The 13,635-nt window shown below is 55.3% G+C and overlaps 1 protein-coding gene across 1 annotated transcript; it reads right to left on the bottom strand.

Moving 5' to 3' along the window:
- Positions 1-10,861: 10,861 nt before the first annotated feature.
- Positions 10,862-11,953, bottom strand: LOC104345317 (prolactin-releasing peptide receptor-like). The gene has a single exon (XM_009949710.2). The coding sequence runs from the start codon at positions 11,951-11,953 to the stop codon at positions 10,862-10,864; it is 1,092 nt and encodes a 363-aa protein (XP_009948012.1).
- Positions 11,954-13,635: the final 1,682 nt, after the last annotated feature.

The following is a 13,635-nucleotide window of genomic DNA, read 5'->3' as shown; positions in this document are numbered from 1 at the left end:
GGCACTTGGTCATCCCTGAATTACTTCACGTGCCTATATGGAACATGTTGCCTACCCTGGGTCTCCCTGAGTCCCCTTCCCTCTGCAGCCTTCAGCTCTGTCTGCAACCCCAGTTCCTCCGAAGTGTTGCTGTATTACAGAGAGATGCTCTTATGGCTTCTTCTATCAGGATTTCAGCAGCAGTGCCAGCCTGTTCACAGCTCACCCCACCAACGCAAGATACTGGCTCGCTGCCGAAAAGACGACACTGGTGATACCGATGGGGAAAAGTGCGGTTTCAGATAGGGAGTGCAGATGCATCAGCATCGATTTGCTAAGTGCATTGCTCAGTCTGCAGCTCCTTTCTTGTCACCCCGCGGCGACCGAGGGCGTAAGGAGCTGGATTGCGCCGTGGCAGCTCTGATGTTTTAACAGGCGTTTCAAGCAGACCTGCACCGGTGGTCCCCACGGGAAAAGCTGTGGCTCCAAGGAGCACCGGGGCGCTACAGATGATGGGGGCAACCGCTGATCTAGCACCTGTCGAGCACGTTCACCCCTCTGCATCCCTACTCTGCAGCCGCACGCTGTGTAACAGCATCTCCTCAACGGCTTTGTAATTCAATTAACCGAGATCTCGTGCCTGGAGGGGACAAACCAGAGGACCAAGCCAGATGGGTGAGGGACACCAGCCCAGCTGGGTGTGTTCGGGGGCTGGCAGCGAGCTCAGCAGCTTTCCCCAGGCAGGAGGTGTGCGATGGGGAGCAGCGGGAAGGAGCTGGAGCTGGCAGCGGTGGGCAAGGCAGTCTGTGTGCAGCCTGACCCAACGAGCATCCCCCACCGAAAAGAATGACTTATCTTTCCCCGGGGCAAATGGCTTCTTATTTCTGTAGAACTGGGAGCTCTCCGTCTGCCAAGCCCCACAGGGTCTGGCAAGGAGCAAATTGCTGGAAGAGGAGCTTGACAGTGTGAGATGGTCCAAAACCAATTTGGCTGATGATGCCAGCTAAGCAGAAATGGGGCCAACTGGCTGCTTTAGGGGTGATCTCCTGGAAACTCCAGCCCTTTGACTGCCTGAGCCTCTGGCAGAGGCCCTCACGACCCGGGGACTGTAAAGAGAAGCAAAGTGCTGTTGTTTATATGTGACTCTTCCCTCTTCATCTGTACTGGATGGGGAGAAATGACTCCAAGAAGCGAGTGCTAGTGGCCGAGGAGCAAGCGTCCCGGCTGGCGTTGCTGGTGGAGCAAAGACAGGACCTGAGGCTGTGACCTCCCTAGGTCAGGGGTAAGACATGCAAGGCCACAGAGATTCATTTCTGGTAGAGCAAAATGAGATATTCAAGCCCAGATGCCGAGGGGACAGCCCTTCTTGTCCGGTGGAGCCCCAGCACGAAGTCGTCGTCGCCGTGAGGGACCCTTTCCTGGACCTCTCCCACCTGTGGGCTCCTGAAGGCTCTCCATGGCCCTGCTGCTGTCCCAAAGGGGATACTATCCCAAAATCAGTGCGGGGGGGACCAATGAGGTCCTGCCAAAACAGTCTGTGCCTCCCAAAAAAGTGGGAGGAGGGACCATGGCTGAACCCTCTGACTGTATTGGGGAGCACCAGCAAGTTGCTAGGGCCAGACCACTGCAGATTAAGGTCAACTGCATGCACCCTTGTCTATCCAGCATGCACAGAAGGTGAGTCATCTTTAGAAAGAAGCCATTACCCCTGATTTCTGAAGAAATTGCTCATCTTGGCTATTCCCAGGGGCTCCAGGAGACAGCAAACCTCAGGGAGCCTGACAGCACCGTGCTCATCTGAGTGATGGTTTGTGCCAGGGCAAAACAGAGTCAGTTCGTGTCTGTGATGGGGCTCTTGTGGGTGCTCTTCACCTCTGTGGTGTGACCGTTTTGCAGCCGTTCCCATCTCTGTAATAACTTAATGGAGCAGGGGGTGGGTTTATTTTTATTCCTCTGCAATCAGTGTGATAGAAGCAAGAGCAGTGGGGCACCCGTCAGCCCTGCCAGCTCTTCCCCGTCGCTAACTGCTTCTCATTCAACCTGAACAGTGTCTCCAAGGGGTTTTGGCCATCGGACTTTTCCATTGAATTCTGCCGAGCCGCGCTTACTGGGAAACGCAGCGTTTGCTTCTGGGGTCGGCTGGGGCTTTGAGCTTCGGCCCAAGCTGAAGAGATAGGGGAGAAGGGGAACGTGTGTTTGTCTGCACGGGGGTGGCTCTTCACCAGCACCAGCCACCGAGGGACCTTGCTAGGGCAACTCCATCACCCAAAAACCTGCAAGCCCTGCTCCAGCTGACCCGTCACTTCGCCTTTTCGGCATCCAGGGGAGCATCGCAGCCCTACTCAGTGTCTTTGGACACAGCCAGCCGTGCGTCCCGCTGCCATCATGGACCACAGGCCACAGCGAGCAGCATCTCCACCAGGAAGAGCATCACCAAGAGAGTGACATTAAAGAAGAGTTTAAATCTGCTGCCTGGCATACGGCTGGGGAAGCCTGGCTGCCTGCCCCGGACCTCCCTGGGGGCTCGGCTGAGCGAGGAGCCTTTGCCTCTCCCCTCGCAGCGCGGAGGAGAGCACAGGAGCTGTTTATTCTGCAGCGCTCGTGGTTAGTAAGAAAGTCAAACTGGAGCCCAGAGCCAGGAAGAATCTTTCATACAAGGCAAGAGCTAAGCAAACAGACAGCAGCAGGAAAATCTTGGGCAGGAGGGAGAAGGATGAGCGTGTCTGTCCGCTAACATGCGTGGGCAACCGCTGGTTTTGAACCAAACTTCTTGGGAAGGAGAGGGCAGGTATTTCCACTTCAAAGCATCCAAATACCCCCCAGCTGCCCCCTGCCCTCCAGACTTGCTCCTGTGTTTCTTAATCCCCACGTTATTTCTTACCTCTGGCTGTGGCCAGGACCCCTCCACAGAGGTACATACATAACTATTTCCCTCCTGCTGTGCTCGCCTTAGCTTATTATTTCAAAATAGTTAAGCTTGGGAATGAAGAATAGACCCCTTGGAAAGGTGACTGGGGAGAAGAGCTGCCTTTCTGCCAGGAAAAAATATTATTACTGGAGGCCTGAGCTGTAGTAACTGTGGTTTTAGCCAAGAGAAGTGAAACGAAGCCTAGTTTACTCATGCACATGTTCCAGACCTGCCTCTTCAGCTTGACCCAAGACCAGAGGAGGAAGAGATGGGCACAGTTTGTACAGCCCACGGAATCTCTGCTTACAGAGCCGTGCAAAGGCTATTTCGCAAGACCTGTCCAGGAAATCAGAAATGAAGGAATCCCCGGCTAGAGTCATAACGTTATTCTTCATAAATCAGGCAACGATAATAAAATAAAATAAATCAACATTTCCTAAGCGTTTTCAGCCAGGTTCCTTCAGCAACAAAATTTGTCTAAAGATCCCACGTCGGCGGAGGAGGTTTTCTTTTATTGGCCATCTTGTCAAGTGCAATCGCGTTTGGCACTGACGACATCAAGACAGAACAAACACAGCAAGGAGGGGGCTAAACCCGGTGGAAAATTACCAGGCTAATTTTGTTTGCCGTGCCTGATTGGAAGACAAAGGAGGAAATTTCCAAGAGGTGATTCAGTACACATGAAAAAAATCAGCGATCGTTCATGTGCGTTTGTAGCTAATGCTACATCTCAATTTATTCGGAAAGGCAGGACAAAGGAGTTCACCATTTGCAGCTGTGGGAGAAACCTGAATGGTAATCAAATAATGGTAATAATACTTTGCATGGAGGAAAGCTCTTTCAAATGATAATCTCTCGAGTGCTTCCTAAAGAACGGCACCGTAATAAATAATATTACCTTCCTCTCAGAGCTGTAGGCCTCTAAAGAGGCTAAGGCTAAACAGCCTGGGCTCTTGCTTTGCTAAATCCCCCTGTAGGTTTGTCTCTAATATGTTCCCTTTTGGACGCCCCTGATAAGAAGAGCGCTGTTGGCAGTTTCCTTCCACTTAAGAAGGTTTCCCAACTTTCTCGACTGCCCGAGGCAGTGAGAGATGAGAACTGAGAGGGTTTGAGGAGGCTGTGGAGGACACGTGGTTGCTCTTCCACGCCAGACCGTAAGACATCCCTGCCCAAAACAGGCTGAAGTCACATACCTGAACTGTTAAAATCACTTATCATAATCGATTTAAGGAGGATCATGTGAGCAAAATCGATTTAAGGAGGACCATGTGAGCAAAAAGAAGATGGCAATCCACCCGAATGCTGCACTGGCGGTTTGCAAGCCAATGGCAACTCAAACCGGATGATCTCGAATGCTCCTAGGCTGTGTTCTAGCAGATGGGGGAGCTACAGGCCACCAAATCCCCCTAGAGAAGAGGATCGTGAGGCCTTTAAACACCCACCTACAACAGGAATTAACTGCAGCTGAGACACTCGCAGTCGTGAATCAATTGGGCACTGCCAACGTGCGAAGACCCCCGACCCAGGGGTCTTGACCAGTTTTATCAAGTCATCTGATAAAACATTTAAGCAGGACACAAACTGCAGAGTGAGCTGCTTAATGAAGGTCGTACCCTGCCTTCAGGACTCTCATGCTAATTAAAAAAACCCTTTAGCTGCCTTTTGGCTAATTGAGTACCTCTTCAGCTCCTGCGGGTTGCTGCTGAGATCAAGAGCAGCAAGCACCAAGCTGGCAGGAGCTCTGGTTTATCAACCATATTTCAGCTGACAAGAGATTTGCGAGGAGGAAACGTGCTTAGGCAGAATATTCAGCAAAAGTCTTAATAACTGAGGATGGTTCAACAAAATTAGCCCTTTTGTGCCCGCCCATTTCTGGTAGGGGAAGCTACAGCATGTTCTTGAGGAGAGCTCTGCAGAATCAGCCTTCAAACATGTTTTTATCACCTGTTTATCTAATTTACTCTCATGAAGTAAACAAATTATGTTCTTCTTTATATTTCCAGTTTCTTTGAATCAGAGACTGTGGCTACTGGATTTCTGGAGTGGTTCTGAATTTATTCTCAGAAGACACTCGGGTTTTAGCTCACCCTCGCAAAGCAGTGTTTTCCCATGTCCTGCACGTAATCTGGGGAGATGAGCAAAACATCTCAACAGGGAACCTGGGGGTGGGGACTTGTCCTCCTGGTGCTCCATAATTGCAAATTCTAGTCTGATCTGGAAACACGGAAGAGGAAACCTCCCACGCTTTGTTGATCGGTTCTGCAGGACTGACTCACGTATTTTTGAGATGGTCCTGCAGAGACACGTAAATTGTTTCAGGTTATGGGAATGAACGGGTGGTGGGTCTCCTCGTTCAAAGGTGCCCACCTCATCGCGTTAGTGCCTCTGAGACAGAGTTGGGGGAGAAAAAAAAGGCCAAGAAGGGTTGTTTAGGGCAATTTAAGGGGTTTTAATTAAGAGTGAAGTAGTAGAGCTTGCGATGGGAGGGAATGAAGAGAGAAAGAATCGACGCTGGGTAACAAACAGCCTGTGATTTCCTCCAGTGCTGTTGGTCCGAAGGAGGACTAATAGCCCAAGGCAAGCAGTAAAAATGCCATCCTTTTCTCTCAATTACCGCTAAGTGGGAGAAAAAAGTAGGTAGGCGGACAAACCCTGTGCGAGGGCAGGGCCAGGATCCTGCCCCTGTTCCTTCAATTTTCTAGACTCGGAGATACAAACCTGTATCTGCTGTCTGTTCACAGCCAGAAAATTTTTGTAAAACGCAGAATCTGTGAACTCTGCCCATTCAGTAAATGTCTCTCATACAACCTTGAATTTAGACGAGGCTTTATTTGACTTTGAAACTACAGGGATTTTTATCAGTCAGTGAAATTAATAGGAAAAGAAAATGGACCTGCTGAAGAGGGACCCTTCTTTTCATTTATTTGTCTCACCGTGAACAAACTGTGGAATGTTGTTTTCCTCTAAGAACCTGGCAGGGAACTGGCCTGGACTTCTCAGCAGCCTTTGGGAAGAAATGGCTTTGCATCTCTGGCCACATCCTCATCCCCTGAAGATGGACAGTGCGTAGAATGGCAAACTCCGTATGATTTCCAAAAAAAAACCACAAAAAAGTTGACCCTTCTTTACTTTCTAGACTTGCCGGCATGGCCATGGCTACCACACAAGCCCATTTCTGGGTGAAAGAACACAACTGAGCAGCTTTTGCGCTCTGATTCTTTTCCTTTCTTGCAGTGGTTCAATCCATCATGCTCACGGGGGACAAGACCATGCAAGGTTGGGCTGTCACCCCTTTGGGGGGCACCATGGACACAGGGATGAGCTTCGCATCGCAGCAGCCACCCGTGATTCCATGGGCCATGATGGCTTCGTTAACCCCCCAGATCATGAGGCCTTGAGCAGACCAAGTTTGGTCCGTAGACCTGCACATGGCTAAAAAAGCATCACCCCCAGCTCCCCACTCCCACAAGCCCCACGCTGTATGAAATCCCCCTTCCTCCTGGGATTTTGCAGGTCTTTCCCCATGGCAACCAGAACCTGCATCTTCTGTTGTTGCTGCTCTTGTCCCTCCTTGTGCTTCTTTTGGTTTGCATTCAAGGAAAAACAATGATTGAAACCCTTGGGGGCAGCAGCAGCCCCAGCCTGTCCCAGCTGCATCTCCGTTTCCTTCCAGCTGGGTGATGGTTAAAGAGGAAAAGTTAAATAAGGGCTGATGCTGAAACAAACTCCGTATTTAAGACTTTACGTTGCAGATGCTCAGAGGCTTTGGTTTGTCTTTTCTGCATCTTTAGCCAAAGGTCAAAAAGATTTTGGTTTGGCTCTTGTTTGCTGTGAGATTAAGCTGGAGGAGAGCCTGGCTTATGAAGCCCTGAGTGGTGCTAAGTCCTGCGCACCGATGTTCTCCAGACCACTTCATCCCACGGGGGGAAACGATCGCATAAAGGCCAGAGAGCTTCCTCCTGCCTCGAAACAACAGCCAGAGCGGGGAAGCCTCCACCTGGCAAAGGGTGCTCCAACCTCTTTCACCCCAAGGTGACTTTGACTTGAGGGTTTGTTAGGGCTTTGGAGTGTGGGTCCCACAGCCCCAGCAGGACCCAAAACTTGCCCCCAACTTCTTCATTTGCTCATTGGGAAAGCAGAAGAATAAAAATCCCCTGTCAGCAGGCGTGCCTGGGCTTTGCCAGCGCGATCTTGGCATTGGGAGCAGAGGGTGGCAGGCAGAGCATGCCGCACGGCCAGGTTGGGCACGGGGGAGAAGATGCTCCCGCACTGTTCCCACAGCGCTTCAAGAGGCGGAAAGGTTGCCGAAAGGTTTAGCTCGACTTGTAGAAGAAGTGAAAGGGGGATTTCTGCGTGGCATTCAGCATGAGGAAAGCCTCCTCCGGCAGCTCTGCCCAAAGCAGCCCAGCCAGGAGGAGTGAGTTTTGGCGGGGAAAGGAGAGCCCTGGGCCGCCCTCCCCTCGCTCCTGGCACAGAAAATGGTTCCTACGGAGGACAAGTCTCTATGTGTTATTTTCTTTTAAGCTGAGCCTCAGCTGCAGAAGCCTGCCAGAGAAGTGTGGGACATGTGGATGCTTTGATTTCCCTCTGGGGCAGGTTGAGGTGGGGATGGGCTTGTCTAGGTGGGAGAGGAGGTCAGGTCTGGGTGAGAGGGCTCCAACTCTGTGTTTTGAAAGGAAAGAGGCAGGAAAAAGGTGAATTGGGGAGGGGAAAGGGAAAAGACACCCTGGTCCTCTACCCAAGAAATTTCCCAGGGCACCCCAGCCCCCGCGGAGCCCCATGAGCACCCGCTTGCACCGGGAACCCCCCTGTGATCACCCCACCGGTGTCCCACACCATCTCGGTAAGGAACCATGCGGATGTTGCAAATCCAAGCCACATAATACACTAGTGTGAATATCTATTGCAAGGTTGGATCAATACACCCCTGGCCACTTTAGCTCCTTTTTGCAACAGCACTGTGGTTTTTTTAATATTTATTTACTTTTTCCACATTCTTAAGGATTTGTGTGGGGTTTTCTCCTCATGGGCTTTGAGCCTGATTTTTCCTTGTGTAGCAGAAAACTTTCGAGCCACGTGGCAGAATCAAATAAGCCACACGATGGAATATAGACACAAGGAGCTCCACATTTCTGTTTGAAACAGGAGTTGGAATCTAGAGGCTGAAAAGGCACGTTTGCCTTCCTGTTTGTGCTGTTTGGCGTTGGCTACAGAATACCCTGGAACAAGCAATACTTTCATAATCTAGAAAAAAAAATCTCATCTGTTTGGGCTTTACTTTTGCTGTTGATCCCTAGGCAGCAGTTGCGCTTGGCAGAGAAGCTGCGATTGCCGCGTCCCTCGAAGCTCAGCTTTGCAAAGCAGCGGAAACTGCCTGGGGAACCTGAGCTCGGCCGATAACCCACCCGTCCGTCCCCTGCCCGGCGCTGGCTGCGCTGCCGCCCTCCCAAGGCAATGCTGCCCGCAGGGCTGGAAGCAGAGCTGCCGGCAGGCGGGCGGCCTCGGCTCGGCTACGTGCCTTGGGAGAGTCGAAATCCCGGAGCAGAAATCTGTTTCCTTTGAAATGCGTTAATTTAAAACAGCAGTCATGAGCGCTTTGCTGTTCCTGCCCGGTTCCCTCGTTAGAGGCTTCCTCCGTGTTTGGCGGCACCACTGCCGCTCGCTGGGGCAACACGAGCCCCGCGTCCCTGAAAGGGACTGGGTGACTTGGTCGCTTTTGCTAATCGTTTATCTGAGCGACAGCCACAGAGGTGAACGTGTCCAAACTGGTCGGCTTCCCGGGCTGTGACTAAGCTGCAGTCAAGGGTGGCTTATTTTTGTTCGATTTGAATCAATACAGACACACGGCCCGAGCTTCTTAAGCCTTTATTAGCGGGAAGGACAAGCAGTGCCCCTTCTGGTTTGCCTTGCCACTCCAGGACGAGCGACCCACCCTCTGCCCCGAGCACAACCCTGCACAGCCACCAGAAAGCTGCCAGAAGCAAACAGGGCCAACGGGTACGCCACGGAGGCCACCAGCACCCACGGCACTTTGCATTTGACGGGTCCCCCTCTCCGCTGGTTGCACCACGGGAGATAACGTGGTCCCTTTAGGACCGCCACGAAGGTCTCAGCAGGAAGGCGAGCGGGCAGCAGCTCATGCCTGGGCATAACGAGAGCGGATCAGGGACCCTGCGAGGGTCCGACCGGCTGCGTTCACACCGGAGGGCCCCAAGCTGATCTTTGACAGCACGAGTGACAGCCAGCGCGGCCGGCAGGTTTCATGCAGCGGTGAGGACACGCTGCCCAGGGGCTCTAAAGTCCCGTCCCCACGCACAAAGAGCGGAGGGAGATACACGGCTCGGCGCAGCAGCAGATGGTGCACTGAAGGCACGGCCCACAGAAGCTGTCATGACCCCTGAGGCTGGTGCTTACGGTGACGCTGGTGCCGGTGGGCTGTCCCCGAAGGCTCCTCCTGGGAAATCAAGAGGTTAAAACTGAGGTTGGCATCTGGGTGCAAGGAGATGCTGCCTCCTCAGTGTGCTGCTTGCGCGGACCCGGCTGATGGGCCACAGAGGCACCAGGCATCTGGAGACACCAAGCAGCGTCTGACGAACAAACCCACCCTTTATGCAGCAGTTTCTGGGTTAGGGCAGCCCACCTCCCCCCAAGGAGCCTGAGCATGGCCGTGTGCGATCTTCAACCGCCCTGAGAGCGGAGGTGGAGACATCCCCCCCAGCAAACACATCACCTGAGATCTTCCTGGGTGCCCCATCCCCTTGAGTCCTCCTCGGCTACAAAGAACAGCGATAACTTCTCTGATGTGCCCGGCTACCTCTGCCCGGTTCGGCTGCACACCAGCGGCTGGAGAAACTGGGACCCTCCAGTCTGCTTACATGGGTGGCTTCTTCAGAAAGTCAGGCAGGTTATGAAAGTCACCCCCTTCCAGAACAAGCCATCCGCCGTCGGTGGCCGCGTGCTCCCCCACAGTCCCTGACTGAGGGACGTGTGTTTCTGAGCGTACGTTGTCCTGTCAACAGTGAACTGCAATTTAAAAGAGAAAACACCCGGCAGTTTAACTGCCACCCGCGAGAGCCGGCGCTCCGGCGGTTGCTTAGGAACAATCTCATCCCACATAATGAAGACGTGCGCCCTCCAAAGAGGTTTTCAGACGCGCTCGGTGTGTGCTTGTCTTTCTCAGAAGCTCACCCATCTCCTAAATAAACCGTGGGGAGAGGTCTCTGTGCTCCAAATACAGCACTGGCCGCCTGCTACACCCAACCACGAGCCGAGACACGGGGTATATACCCTACACCCAACCACGAGCCGAGACACGGGGTATATACCCCATACCCAGCCATGATGTGAGGTAAGGTCTGCAAAAGCCCGACAGGAAACTTGCTCGCCCCGGGCAGCCCCCGCTTTCCTGCCCCACCGCCCCCAGCACGCGGCGCTTGCTGCACGACCCGGCGCTTGCGGGGCTGTGGCACATGGGGCAAGCAGAGAAACGGAGGCATTTCTGAAAACCGAGGCTTAAAGAGAACTGCATCGGGCTGGTTGCGGGTCCGGTCATTAATCTGGATACTCATTTGTCATTCTCCTTCACCGAGCCAAGCAACTCTTGTTGCATTGACTCGTCTTTCCAGCTGCCTGTTGAACTGGGTCAGGTGGAAACACCTACTGCTGCTCCAGCACGTCTGCCCGCGGGCTAGCAGGTCCGTCCTGCTCCGAATCACTCTGCCTTTGCCTGGCTGCAGCTGCTGTTGTCACACTGGGTTGTTTTCCCCAAAGCACAAAACATCTCAGAAGAGCTGCTCTTCGAGGCCGCAAAGCCCATCGGTTTGTTGCCTGGTGCTCGTTCTCCTCGCCGGGCACAAGAGACCTCTCCTGGGAACAGCAACACCCCACCACAACCAACAACCAGGTCCCATGCCCAGCCTAGAGCGAAGTGCACACCAGGTCCAAAGGCAAACCTGATCTCTTGAGGTCCTTCAGTTAAGAGGATCTCGTCTGCAAGGCTATCTTATCCGAGACCCCGGTAGGAGCCTCTGCCAGGGTGGAGCAGGTGTTGAACCGAGAAGCCTTGCAGGCCACAACGCTGGAGCTCTTCTTCTTACGGTAGAAGTAGCTGCTGAGGTGGGACCAGAACTTGTCGTGGAGGGAGGCATAGATGAAGGGGTTGTAGCAGGCAGAGCTCATGGCAACCAGGTGACATGAGACCTGAATGACGTTGACATACCTCTTGTCCAGGATGGTGAACTCCTCGTCGATGTCTCTGATGAAGTTCACTACCTGGAGGGGCAACCAGCAGATAGCAAAGCACACCACTGAGATGGTGAGCACTCGGAAGGTCTTCTGCTTCGTTTTGGTCCATTTGTCTTGGCAGGGATGGGCAGCGCCCGGGACATTCCTCCTCCGCAACTGGTAGGTGATGGCACAGAAGGAGACCGACACTGCCAAAAGTGGGAGCATGTAGGACAAGAGGAGCATCAAGCAGGAGTACAGCAGCCGCGCTCTCTCCTCGTGCTTCCAAAACTCTTCGCAGATGATCATGTCATGGCCGATGGTGTTGAGGTCCAAGTAGTGGGTGTGCAGCGACGTGGGGACAGAGGCCATGATGGAGAGTAACCAAATGCAGGCCACGAGGCAGATGCAGGACCTGCGGCTTATCCTCCTGCGAATAGGGTACGCCACCACTACGTACCGGTCGATAGCGATGGCGGTGAGGGACAGCACCGAGACGAAGACGGTGGTGGCCTGCATCAAGGTGACGAAGTAGCACATGAACATCCCGAAGAGCCAGCCCCGCACCTCGAAGGCGTAGGAGACGGTGAGGGGGACGCAGGCGAGGCACATGATGAAGTCGGCCGCCGCCAGGTTCCCGATCAGGAAATTGGTGGTGCAGTGCAGCTTCTTGGTGAGAGCGATGAGGAGGATGAGGAAGAGGTTCCCCGTGCATGCCACTGCCACCAGCGTGGCGTAGAGCGGGATGAAGAGGGGCTTCAGCTGCAGGAGGAGGTCCAGGCCGGTGAAGAGAGGGGCTGAGCTGTTCTGCCAGGAGTCGTTGGGCAGCTGGCTGTGAGCCATGCTATCCTGCCGTCGCTCCTGCAGCCGACGCTGCTTCTCCACGCTTTGAAGTCGAACGGAGGTGAGACTGTCAGCCCTGAAGGGGAAAGAACCGTGCTTCGGTTGTACTCCTGGGCAGAAGAACCCACCCCAGGGGTCTCGGTCCTCTCGCACAGCCCCGTAGCGATGCACCGGCCGACTTCAAGGGTGCTGTGACTTTTCAAGAGTGAACGTGCCCTGTGGCAGACACAGGGGAGCTTCAGGACAGAGAAAACGGGAACCTGGCTACAAGGTGGTCAACCAGCCGGGCCAGCCGGGAGCGGCAGGGCAGGGACGGCAGCTCGGGATGCCTCATGGAAAGCCTCCTGGGAGCTCCGCTGGCCGAAAGCAGAAAGAAAAGGCAGTTCATGTTCCCCTGTCAGCCCTGTGCTGCCCTCCGGCCACCGCCTCAGCCGAGGGCTCCTCTCCATCCCCCTGCCCTCCCGTCCCAGCCCGCCCCACCATTCCCCAGTCCCACAGTGTTATTTTACCCCGTTGGTTATTTCTTCACCACCCACGGTGCTTCTCCTGCCCGGGGGTTTCTCCTGCCTTCCCCGGGGGCGGGAGGGCTGCGTTGCAGCCCAGGCACCTCCACGGAGCCCCTCGCAGCAGCACAGGGGCCGATGTCCCCTCCGTTCTGGCAGAAAGCGTAAGGAAATGAAGAATTACCCTCCAGGACGCTCCTCTCAGCCCCCACGCTGTCCAAGTTACCATCTCATCTCCCTCACCAGGACCCGGACGGTCTTCTTCGCCCCCACGGAAGAGTCAGAACAGCATTAATTAAGCAGCCTTCGTAATTACCGAAGAGACGCGATGGTTTGCTGCTTCCCGGCTGCACACGCAGGGCGAGCGATGCAGCGCCGGGTCCGGAACGGCAAACCCAGAACTTGCAGCCGGGAAGCCCGGTACGACCGTGAATGCCAAAACAGAAAGATTCGGCTTCGCTCCCCCCGAGGGGCCGAGCCGGCCCCGCCGGGCTCCTGCTGCAGCCCCGGCTGGTGTCACTGGGGTCCGGCTGGGGCCAAGCCGAAGGGCGGGACCCTCCGAGGGACCCCCCCGTCCCCCCCGGGGGCAGCGCACTGACCTGCCCGGGGCTGCGCGTCCCCCGCCGGTGGCCCCGCCGGGGCGGTGCGGGGTCGCTGCGCTCGGAGCTGCTCGCCGGGGGCTCCGCCAGCCGCGGGGCTTCGCTCGCCTTCCCTCGCGGGGTTCGGTTGGGGGTTGTTTTGGGGGTTTTTTTTGGTCGCTTTTGGTTTTTTTTTTCCCACCGGTGCCTGAGCCGGTCAGCCGCGGAGCAGCGGGATGTTCCCAGGCGCGGCGCCCGCTGCTCCAGGGACTCGCGGGGGCGCGCACAGCCCTCCCCGCCGCTCCGCAGGTGGAGCCGCATCCCCCCGCCCCGCATCCCCCCCACCCCCGCATTCCTCCCCCGCGTCCCCCCGCCCCGCATCCCGGCGGGGACCCCCGGTGCCTCCCGCGGACGGCGGCGCTGGGCGGAGCGGGGCGGCTCCCCCCGGGTGGGCAGCTCCAGCTCCGAGACCCCCCCTCGGCAGGGAGGGGAGGGGGCGGTGCTGGTGGGGAGGGGGACGCGGGGACGGGGCGGGCGGGCGCAGGGACCGCGCGGAGCTCCCGGGCACCGGCAGCGGCCGCCCCGTCGGGGGTCCCGGCCC

The sequence above is a fragment of the Leptosomus discolor genome, chromosome 12 (genome assembly GCF_034619465.1).
Source record: "Leptosomus discolor isolate bLepDis1 chromosome 12, bLepDis1.hap2, whole genome shotgun sequence".
NCBI classification, from domain to species: domain Eukaryota; kingdom Metazoa; phylum Chordata; class Aves; order Leptosomiformes; family Leptosomidae; genus Leptosomus; species Leptosomus discolor.
The sequence above is the reverse complement of the archived record's forward strand: the minus strand, read 5'-3'. Positions and strand labels throughout refer to the sequence as shown.

Bases quoted from the DNA above. Each gene is read 5' to 3' on its own strand.
- LOC104345317 (XM_009949710.2), bottom strand. From the start codon at position 11,953: ATGGCTCACAGCCAGCTGCCCAACGACTCCTGGCAGAACAGCTCAGCC.